This window comes from Rhinatrema bivittatum, chromosome 6, assembly GCF_901001135.1.
Source record: "Rhinatrema bivittatum chromosome 6, aRhiBiv1.1, whole genome shotgun sequence".
NCBI classification, from domain to species: Eukaryota; Metazoa; Chordata; class Amphibia; order Gymnophiona; family Rhinatrematidae; genus Rhinatrema; species Rhinatrema bivittatum.
The window spans coordinates 3,034,868-3,046,990 of record NC_042620.1 but is presented as its reverse complement, the minus strand read 5'-3'; the positions used below and the strand labels follow the sequence as shown (position 1 = coordinate 3,046,990).

Sequence of the window (12,123 nt, the reverse complement as noted above, 5' to 3'; positions counted from 1 at the left end):
AATCACCTCGGGAAACTCAACTGGGGGAGGGACCCGATGGTATCATCGCAGGAGTACGGGGCTCGTCTTCAGGTAGGATTCTTCTATGAATTTAGTCGTTAGAATTTGAAAGAACGCTCAGTGAGCGGGAGGTAGCTCCAAACTGCTTTGGAGACGGAAATTACTGAGCTGCTGCACTTCCTGCAGGGGTATATGTACCACGTGCTGACGTCAGATCCGTCTCCAACTGCTAGCACGAGCACACTATACCCATTTGTAATGAGTCCATCTGCTACACGCTAGGAAATGTTCCTTTATATTACCACAGCCGCTCATTTACTGATTGCTGCTAGATGGAAGTCACCAGAACCTCCAAATATGACTCACCTCTAAGCGAAACTAAAACAGATTGGTTATATGGAGAAACTCACAGCTCTCAGACAGAATAATCTGTCTAAGTATTATAGGCGATGGTCTTTCTTCATGGCCTATATCATGAGGCTGGAAGTGAGGGTTTAAGATGTGTAGAGTGTTAGCTTAGACTTCGCATAACCATTTATGTCCTTAAGTGCTACAGCCTTTGGTATCTTCCGGGTATTAGATATGGCAACTGTTCAGTGAAAAGAGATGGTGTTCTGTTCCGCATCTTTGAAGTTTCTGGTCATCTGGGATGTTTTCTATAGCAATAAGTTCTGTGTGTCAACCCCAGGGAGGGGAGGGTGGATGGAGAAAGGGGAAATATCTGGGAACGAAATGATGTATATCCCTGTATGTGTAATGTTGCATCCCTGTATGTGTAATGTTGCATCTATTTGCCAAATGTATGATCATTGACACATCTGATGTTTGTATTCTTATGATCGTTTCTTAATAAACAATAAATTAAAAATTAAAAAATAAAAAAGTATATCAATCAAATTGAAAGAAGGCTATTATAAACTTCTCACTCTTCGACGACTGAAACCATTGCTTGAACAAAAGGATTTTAGAACCGTGTTACAGTCGCTGATTTTTTCCAGTATGGACTACTGTAATTCCCTTCTATTTGGCCTTCCTTTATCTACAATTCGTCCTCTACAAGTCCTACAGAATGCAGCCGCTAGAGCGACCATATTACGCCCATTTTGATTTCGTTACACTGGTTACCTATCAAATATCGTACACAATACAAAACAGCCTGATTCTTACATAGAATTATCTACGGCGAACAAACCGACTGGTTAAATACGGCTATTCGATTGCGTGCCCCCCAGAGAAACCTAAGGTCGGCCAACAAGGGCCTGTCAACGATGCCTTCTGTGAATTCAGCACATCTAAGTCAAGTGAGAGAACGAGCAATCTCTATAGCAGGCCCCAAATTTTGGAACACATTACCAGTGGATCTGAGAATACAATCCAATGCAAAAAAATTCAAGAAAGAGCTTAAAACATGGTTATTCAGCTGTGCTTATGCAGAACCCAATTGAGAACAGCCCAGCCTAACTACTGATGTTACTTTTAAGAGGTCTTTTAACTTTTTTACTGCTTAAGATTTGTTAGTCTCTATTTATTTGTCATTACTTTTTATTTTATATTGTTATTTTATACCTGTGTTTTTTATATAGCTGCTTTATATTTGAGTTTTTATTGATTTTATACCTGTAATTTTATTTCATTTTTCTTATAATATTGTATCTGATACAACGGTATATAAAACTCAATAAACTACACTAAACTGATGGGCTTACTAGTACAGGAGCAAGTGCTCAGGTGCATGCAGAGCCTGTGCACTGCTTGTCAGGACACTCAAGAGGCCAAGAATTTAACCTCTGATGGGTTTTAGGGGATAGTATGACATTTTATGCCTATAGTCTGGGTAATTCTTCAAACCACTAGCCTTGTTCTCTGACAACATCAAAAGAGCCCAAGAAGAAAAACGTGGGCCATGCAGATGGCAAGGCTGGTCAGAAACTGTGGCGAAAAGGACCCATTACATTTAAATATTCCTCAGATTTATTTTATATTATATCATCATACAAAAACTTCAGTGCAATATTTCTGATGATATATATCACAAACTCATTATTTAATCTTATTTTACAAGAAACATATTAGCACACATTACCTTTTATTTTTTTAAATGTATCAACTAAAAAAAAATTAAAAACCTGGCTTTTCCATCAAGCTTACCCATAACATCCCTCCCCCCTGCAACCACCCCTTCAAAACTCGAGCCACATTATTATCACCACTTTACTCAGTTCTCCTATATACCAATAAGATTGTTTTTATAAGTTAAGATTGTTTACATAAATTTAAATCTCTACTAATAATTTACTTCTCCTTTATGTATTCCTTTACCCTATTCCCCCCTTTTTTATCTCAACTGCTTGTTGTAATCTTGAAATTGTTTGAAATTTTTAGATGTAACTTCTATTTTCTGATTCCAATTTTTGTTCCTATTTAGTTCTCTGTAAACCGATGTGATTTGCAAACGAATGTCGGTATAAAAAAAAGCAATAAATAAATAGTATCAAAAAAGCACATCCTCAAAAACATTCAAACTATACATACAATCACCATAATAAACCAAGAAACCATTGCATTTCCTTCTCCACTCTCAAGGTGCGTCACAGTGGTAATACAAACTCGATTAAGAAAATAAGAACATAAGAAAATGCCATACTGGGTCAGACCAACGGTCCATCAAGCCCAGCATCCTGTTTCCAACAGTGGCCAATCCAGGCCATAAGAACCTGGCAAGTACCCAAAAACTAAGCCTAGTCCATTGTTACCATTGCTAATGGCAGTGGCTATTCTCTAAGTGAACTTAATAGCAGGTAATGGACTTCTCCTCCAAGAACTTATCCAATCCTTTTTTTAAACACAGCTATACTAACTGCACTAACCACATCCTCTGGCAACAAATTCCAGAGTTTAATTGTGCGCTGAGTAAAAAAGAACTTTCTCCGATTAGTTTTAAATGTGCCCTATGCTAACTTCATGGAGTGCCCCCTAGTCTTTCTACTAGCCGAAAGAGTAAACAACCGATTCACATCTACCCGTTCTAGACCTCTCATGATTTTAAACACCTCTATCATATCCCCCCTCAGTCGTCTCTTCTCCAAGCTGAAAAGTCCTAACCTCTTTAGTCTTTACTCATAGGGGAGCTGTTCCATTCCCCTTATCATTTTGGTAGCCCTTCTCTGTACCTTCTCCATTGCAATTATATCTTTTTTGAGATGCGGCGACCAGAATTGTACACAGTATTCAAGGTGCGGTCTCACCATGGAGCGATACAGAGGCATTATGACATTTTCCGTTTTATTCACCATTCCCTTTCTAATAATTCCCAACATTCTTATTCTTAATCAAAACCAAAGAATAAGAACCAAAGTTCTTATTCTTAATCAAAACAAAACAGAATACCTATTCATTTCTCAAGATGGAACATACTCACTTCCCAGCACCAACCTCTTTCCTCAACTAACTCTGTCACCACAAGTCAGAAATCTTGGTGTCATACTTGACAACCAAATGAATTATAGAGCTCTCATCAACAATATAGTAAAGGATGGATTCTTCAAATTACAAGTCTTAAAAAGACTTAGACCACTCCTCCATCTCCATGACTTCCGACTGGTTCTACAAGCAATCATTCTCACGAAAATAGATTATTGCAATGCTCTTCTAGTGGGCCTCCCCGCAAACACCTTAAAACCATTACAGATGTTGCAAAACGCTTCGGCAAGGATTCTAACCAAGACTAACAAAAGAGACCACATCTCACCAATATTAAAAAGCCTACATTGGCTGCCCGTCAATTTCAGAATACGCTTCAAAGTGCTCTCAACAATACACAAATCACTACATAACCTAACACCACTTGAGCTCAAAATCCCTTTACAACGCCACACATCTACAAGACCAGTGAGAAAAGCCTACAGAAACAACCTCCAGACTCCACCAATGAAATCAACGTTAAGCAAAAGAGCATTCTCCACAGCTGGTCCCAAACTCTGGAATAGTCTCCCACCAGAACTCAAATCAGTACAATGCCCCATTATTTTAAAAAAAAAACTTAAGACGTGGCTCTTCCATCAAGCTTTTCCATAACATCAGCCTGCGGAATAATATCTGCCAAGGACCCCTCAAGGTTATTTTCATTCAACCTACAAGAAAGCTATATAAGAACTTCAATTTATTTTAAACAACCAACAAGAGAATTACACAAGAACTATCCAAGTTCAGCTCTGGACCTTCTTTGAAACCCCAAAGAATACCCCCAAAATACCACAAGGAATACCAAAAGAATTTGTCTAACCAACTCCAACTCCTTGGCAGTCCAAATCCCAATACCCACCCTCTTGACAGTCCAACGCCATTGTTTAGTGCCTCTACCCACCTTTAGGCTTTGTATATATTTGTATATAGTACTATTTGTATATAGTACTTTTTATGTAATCAACCCACATATTTATTTCCAAGTTATTTTCTTCCTGTTCCTTGTAAGACATTTACTTGTCACTGTTGTTATTGTTCAAATTGTAAACCGAATTGATCAGTAATTCTGTTACTGGAAAGTCGGTATAGAAAAGTTCTAAATAAATAAATAAACATTCTGTTTGCTTTTTTGACTGCCGCAGCACACTGAACCGACAATTTCAATGTGTTATCCACTATGACACCTAGATCTCTTTCTTGGGTTGTAGCACCTAATATGGAACCCAACATTGTGTAATTATAGCATGGGTTATTTTTCCCTATATGCATCACCTTGCACTTATCCACATTAAATTTCATCTGCCATCTGGATGCCCAATTTTCCAGTCTCATAAGTCGTCCTGCAATTTATCACAATCTGCTTGTGATTTAACTACTCTGAACAATTTTGTGTCATCTGCAAATTTGATTATCTCACTCGTCGTATTTCTTTCCAGATCATTTATAAATATATTGAAAAGTAAGGGTCGCAAAACAGATCCCTGAGGCACTCCACTGTCCACTCCCTTCCACTGAGAAAATTGTCCATTTAATCCTACTCTCTGTTTCCAGTCTTTTAGCCAGTTTGCAATCCACGAAAGGACATCACCACCTATCCCATGACTTTTTACTTTTCCTAGAAGCCTCTCATGAGGAACTTTGTCAAACGCCTTCTGAAAATCCAAGTATACTATATCTACCGGTTCACCTTTATCCACATGTTTATTAACTCCTTCAAAACGTGAAGCAGATTTGTGAGGCAAGACTTGCCCTGGGTAAAGCCATGCTGACTTTGTTCCATTAAACCATGTCTTTCTATATGTTCTGTGATTTTGATGTTTAGAACACTTTCCACTATTTTTCCTGGCACTGAAGTCAGGCTAACCGGTCTGTAGCTTCCCGGATCGCCCCTGGAGCCCTTTTTAAATATTGGGGTTACATTTGCTATCCTCCAGTCTTCAGGTACAATGGATGATTTTAATGATAGGTTACAAATTTTTACTAATAGGTCTGAAATTTCATTTTTTAGTTCCTTCAGAACTCTGGGGTGTATACCATCCGGTCCAGGTGATTTACTACTCTTCAGTTTGTCAATCAGGCCTACCACATCTTCTAGGTTCACCGTGATTTGATTCAGTCCATCTGAATCATTACCCATGAAAACCTTCTCCATTACGGGTACCTCCCCAACATCCTCTTCAGTAAACACCGAAGCAAAGAAATCATTTAATCTTTCCGCGATGGCCTTATCTTCTCTAAGTGCCCCTTTAACCCCTCAATCATCTAACGGTCCAACTGACTCCCTCACAGGCTTTCTGCTTCAGATATATTTTTTAAAGTTTTTACTGTGATTTTTTGCCTCTACAGGCAACTTCTTTTCAAATTCTCTCTTATTTCATTATAACAAGACAGTATCTAAATAGTTCTTCCAGCTTTAATCCACTGATGTTAAAGTCTTGAACTCATTCACTTGTTTCATTATAAACCTCTGGATTTTGATCCTTCCTTCAATATTATCCGAAGTACCCAATTCCACCTCACAAACAGAGGCTGGTTCAGGGGTACTACAAACAGATATATTAAAAAATATATTGAAAACACACAGAAACATAGAAAGATAGAAATGTCGGCAGAAAAGGACCAAACGGTCCATCCAATCTGCCCAGCAAGCATATAGTAACACCAACCATGCCATACAGGTCTCCCCTATTATGGTAGCATCGGGGGTGGCATCGGCCATGCCATACAAGTTACCCCCATACTTAGTTTCCCAAACCGTCAAAGTCAGGGCCCTTGTTGGTTGCTGTCTGAGTCCAATGCCCCTTTATCTCTTGCTGCTGAAGCAGAGAGCAATGTTGGAGTTGCATTTCAGGTATAAGGCTTGTTAAGGGTAGTAACAGCAGCATCAGCAAGTTACCCCCATGCTTATTTGTTTTCCCAAACTGTAAAATTCAATGTCCTTGTTGTTTGCTATGTGAAATAAATTCCCCTTTTCCTCCTGCAGAGAGCAATAATGGAGTTGCATCACCAATATGAAGGCTTATTGGATAAGGATAATAACTGCCACACCAGCAAGTTACCCATGACCTCTTTTCTATTCTCTAGTCTTTAGAGATCCACAGTGTTTATCTCACGCCTTGTTGAAATCTTTCACCATTTTTATCTTCACCACCTCCTCCAAAAAGGGCATTCCTGGCAATCACCACTTCTTCATAAAGAACTATCTCCTGACATTGGTTCTGAGTCGTCCTCCCTGGAGTTTCATTTGGTGACCCCTAGTTCTACTGATTTCTTTCCAACAGAGAAGATTTGTCGATGGTGCATCATTAAAACCTTTCAGTTATCTGAAAGTCTATATCATAATCTCCCCTGTACCTCCTCTCCTCCAGGATATGCATATTTAGGTCCTTCAACCTCTCCTCATAAGTCATTTGATGGAGACCCCGCACCATTTTTGTCACCCTTCTCTGTACCGCATCCATCCTGTCTCTATCCCTTTTGCGATACTGTCTCCAGAACTGAACACAATACTCCAGGTGAGGCCTCACCAAGGACCTGTACAAGGGGATTATCACCTTTTATTACTGGTTTTTCCTCTTTCTATAAAGCCCAGCATTCTTCTAGCTTTATCTATTGCCTTGTCACATTGCTTCGCTGTCTTCATAAGAACATAAGAAATTGCCATGCTGGGTCAGACCAAGGATCCATCAAGCCCAGCATCCTGTTTCCAACAGAGGCCAAAACCAGGCCACAAGAACCTGGCAATTACCCAAACACTAAGAAGAACCCATGCTACTGATGCAATTAATAGCAGTGGCTATTCCCTAAGTATAATTGATTAATAGCCATTAATCCCTAGACACTATCACCTCAATGTCCCTCTCTTGCTTCATGCACAACAGCCCTTCATCCCCCATCACATACAGCTCTTTGTATTACCACACCCCAGATGCATGACTCTGCACTTCTTGGCATTGAATTCCACCTGCCATATTTGACCACTGTTCAAGATTCCTTAAATCATGTCTCATTCTCTCTACTCCATCCGGCATATCCACTTTGTTGCAGATTTAAGTATCATTCGCAAAAAGACAAACTTTACCTTCTATCCCTTCCACAATGTCACTCACAAAGATATTGAATAGGACCGGTCCCAACACCGATCCTTGTGGCACTCTGCTTAACACCATTCTCCCTTCAAAGTAGGTTCCATTTACCATCACACACTTTCTTCTATCCATCAACCAGTTTGTAATCTACCTTGGCTATCACTCCCAAGCTTCTCATTTTATTCACATGCCTCCTATGTGGGACCATATAGAAGTTCCATTCTGTTTCCATATTTATTAGTTACAATGCAACACTTTAACCAAATTACAATGTAGATCTCTAATTAAGTTACCATGTTACATACAATGTGTTCTCCTTTTTCGTTCCTCAGATTTAATTTCTTAAATGTCTCAAAGTTTCTTTGTTACAGTGTAATAATAATAAGACATCTTGTCATATTATGCCTTGAGTTAAATGTAAATCGATGTGATATACCCCAATGAATGTCAGTATATAAAAAACAAATAAATAAATAAAATAAATAAATAAACCATATCAAAAGCTTTGCTGAAATCCAAATAGATCACATAGAGTGCTCTTCCTCGATCCCATTCTTTAGTCACCCAATCAAAAAAATCTAGCAGATTTGTCTGACAGGACATTCCCCTGGTGAATCCATGCTTCCTTGGGTCCAGTAATCCTCCTGACTGTAGATAGTTCACTAGTCTTTCCTTCAGCAGAGTCTCCATTAATTTTCCCACCACCGAGTTGATGCTAACCGGCCTCTACTTTCCCGCCTCCTCTCTGCTCCCACTCTTGTGAAGCGGGACCACCACCGCTCTTCTCCAATCCCTCAGCATCACTCCCGTTTCCAGGATTCTATTGAACAGGTCATGTAGTGGATCCGCCAGCACATCTCTGCGTACCTTCAGTATCCTGGGATGAACCTCATCAGACCCATGGCTTTGTCCACTTTCAGTTTTCCTAGCTCTTCCCATACATTCTCTTCTGTAAATGGAGTTTCTTCTACTCCAGCCCCATCCACTGTCTCAGTACAAATCTATTTAAACACTTCCACATATCATCATAACATCCAATCACAAACCACACACTCAACAACTAACCAATCACAAATGAACCTCCCTATCTTCACCTCAAACACCAGCATTTGATACAGCTATGGATTGAGTACATGGCGGAAAGTTCATTAGAATGAAGCATGTGTTATGTTGGTAGGTGTTACAAAATTTAGTTAGAATTTTGATGTGAACATTACCTTATTTTTTTGAAATATTCATTGCTTTCTTGCAGTGGTTATCTATATATCACATTGTTGAGGTCGGATGGTAAAATGATCTTCTGTATTTAGATGGTAAGCTTCTCTGATGGTGGCAGTCAAGGTTGGTAAGGTGAACTACAGAGGTTTTCAATATATTTTTTAATATATCTGCTTGTAGTACCCCTGAAGCAGCCTTGGATGTGAGTTGAAACTTAGTCCTTGTTGGAATAATATTGGAGGAAGGATCAAAATCCGGAGGTTTGGGTTAATACTGGAAGAAGGATCAAAATACGGAGGTTTATAATGAAAGCAGCAAATGAATTCAGGACTTTAGCATCAGTGGATTAAAGCTGGAAGAACTATTTAGATACCAATTTGTTATAATGAAAATAATCAAGTTTATATTCAACCGCTGTGACGCACCTTAAGAGTGGAGAAGAAATACAATAGTTTCTCAGTTTATTATGGTGATTGTATGTATTGTTTGAATGTTTTTTAGGATGTCTGGTTGGAATGTGTGATTTTAATTTACATTTTAAAGATGTCTGAATGGAGTGTGTGATTTTTTTATACTTGATACATTAAAAAAAATAAAAGGTAATATGTATTAATGTTTCTTGTAAAATAAGATTAAATTATGAGTTTGTGATATATATATCATAAGAAATATTGCACCTAAGTTTTTGTATGATGATATAAAATAAATCTGAGGAATATTTTAATATATCAGTTTTGACACTTGCTTCTATCTCATTTTGCTATTTTATTATGGGGAAGTGATTTTATTTAAAACTGCCATATTTCTTGCTTTTTTCTTAAAAAGGACCTAATGACATGAATGATAAAAAAGCAAACTTTATAACGGCAAAAAACTTAACTAAAACTAAAAAGAAAAGAAGAAGAAATAAGGCGTGCCACTGCATGAAAGGGAAAGCTGCAGGGATTGGTCCTCACAGTGAGACTGAGAATTGTGATGGTCAGTGCAAATGGAAAAAGATGACTTGAGGCATTGGCACATGGCACAGGAATTCAGGAAGTACCTCAAATGCCTACAAGGATCTTTAGGTTTTCGCTGGGGGAGGAAGAGAACTACTTTTTTACACAGAACACCATCTAGTAACATGTGAAGCTTCCGGTCCTCTGACTTAGGCTATGAAAGATCATGGAGCCCATTGGTGTGACTCTTAACAATGATTACCATCTGAGCAATCCAGGGCTCACCTACCTAAAAGAGGGTAATTCGGATTTCGCTCCGTGGTCAGATAAGATTTACCAATTGTTCTGTATTAGGAAGAGAGAGACAGACAATCAGAAATTACATCAATTCAATCCATTCTTATTTAGTGAACTTTATTAAAAAATGATTTTTCCCATTATGTGCCTCTGGAAAAGCAGAGTTGCTTACCTGTAACAGGTGTTCTCCCAGGACAGCAGGATGTAGTCCTCACATGTGGGTGACGTCAGCAAACTGTCAAATTTTCTAGAACATTTGACTCGCACACTGAGCATGCCCCTTATGCCATAATCCCTGTAGCCACAGGGGTCTCCCTTCAGTCTTGTTTGTAGCAAAAGGTGCGAGCGAAAAAATAAAATAATAAAACATTTCAGACCCAACTCTGTGGGATGGCAGGTGGGTTTCGTGAGGACTAACATCCTGCTGTCCTGGGACAACACCTGTTACAGGTAAGCAACTCTGCTTTCTCACAGGACAAGCAGGATGATAGTCCTCACATGTGAGTGATTAGCAAGCTACAGGCTGACTCATATTTGTATGGACCAACAGCGTACAACTTGTGCAACAAGCACAACAACTGGGATACTGCTGGGAAAAATGAGGCAGCCTGAAAATCACAGCAGGTGGATGTGGAAGGAGTTGGGATTAAACTGGAAATAAGTTCTTCAAGATGGATTGGCCAAAAGCAGAGTCTTAATGTCCTTCCTTGTCCAGACAATAATGTGCTGCAAATGTGTGAAGAAAGCTCCATGCTGCAGCTTTACAGATGTCAGCAATCGGTACTGAACGGTAGTGTGCTACTGAGCTTGCCATGGCTCTCACTGAGTGCGCCTTCACTTGTCCCTGGAAAGGAAGGTCTGCTTTATCATAGCAGAATTGGATTCAGTCTGCTAGCCAATTGGAGAGAGTTTGTTTGCCCACTGGAACTCCCGGTTTGTTTTTATCGAAAGAAACAAAGAGTTGGGTGGATTTCCTATGGACTGCAGTGCGGTCTAGATAAAATGCAAGTGCATGTTTACAGTCCAAGGTGTATAAAACCCTCTCGCCCTGGTGAGAGTGAGGCCTTGGGAAAAATGTGGGCAAGACTATAGACTGATTCAAGTGAAAGTCAGTAACCACCTTGGGAAGGAATTTAGGGTGAGTTCGGAGGACCACTCGGTCATGTAAGAAACTTGTATAGGGTGAATATGTGACAAGTGTTTGTAACTGACTAACCCTTCGAGCAGATATAATGACTACTAGGAAGAAAACTTTCTATGTAAGAAATTTAACATCGCAGGAGTGCAAAGGCTCAAACGGGGAGTGCATGAGCCTTGTAAGTACTACATTTAGGTCCCATTCAGTGACTGGTGGCTGTAGAGGGGGCTTAAGTTGTAGTAGACCCCTCATAAACGGGCTCACAAGGGGTTGTGCTGTTACCGGGGCATCCCCCACTCCCTTGTGGTACGCTGAGATGGCACTCAGGTGTACCCTCACCGAGGAAGTCTGGAGACCAGAATCTGAAAGGTGCCAGAGATAGTCTAAAAGAGATGGAGTGGGGCAGGAAAAAGGGTTGATACCTTTTTGCGTACCCCATATGGTAAATCTATTCCAGTTAGAATGATAGGATTTTCACGAGGCAGGCTTTCATGAAACTACAAGAATTTGAGAGACATTAGTTGAAAGGTTGAGCAATTGCAGGATCAAGCTTTCAACATTCAGGCTGTGAGGGATAGAGTCTGAAGGTTCGGATGGCGTAATATGCCGTGGTTCTGAGTTATGAGAGTGGGCGCTGTGCCCGGGCGAATGGGTTGTCTGATCGAGAGGTCGAGAAGCATGGGAAACCACACTTGTCGAGGCCAGTACGGAGCTATGAATATCATTGACCCTGAGTCCTGTTGTAGTTTCATGAGAGTTTTGGCTATTAGCAGTATCAGGGGATACATGTATAGGAGGCCAGTGTTCCAGGGGCGAGCGAAGGCGTCCATGGCTAACGTGTTTTGTTGCCTGTGCAGGGAGCAGAATCTGTCCACTTTGTGATTCAGTTCAGATGCAAAGAAGTTGATTGTTGGTTGACCCCAACACTGGGAGATTCTCCTCGTTACCACAGGATCCAGAGACCACTTGTGGGGATGGAGCT

At 39.9% G+C, this 12,123-nt stretch overlaps 1 protein-coding gene across 1 annotated transcript in view; it reads right to left on the bottom strand.

The window, feature by feature from the left end:
- LOC115093343 (adenylate cyclase type 10-like) overlaps positions 1 to 12,123 on the bottom strand; it is a gene marked incomplete in the record, with an annotated part of 787,628 nt that overhangs the window by 606,851 nt on the left and 168,654 nt on the right. Inside the window, 1 exon segment of the mRNA XM_029604970.1 lies at positions 9,996 to 10,051. Within this exon segment, the coding sequence (XP_029460830.1) occupies positions 9,996 to 10,051 (56 nt within the window).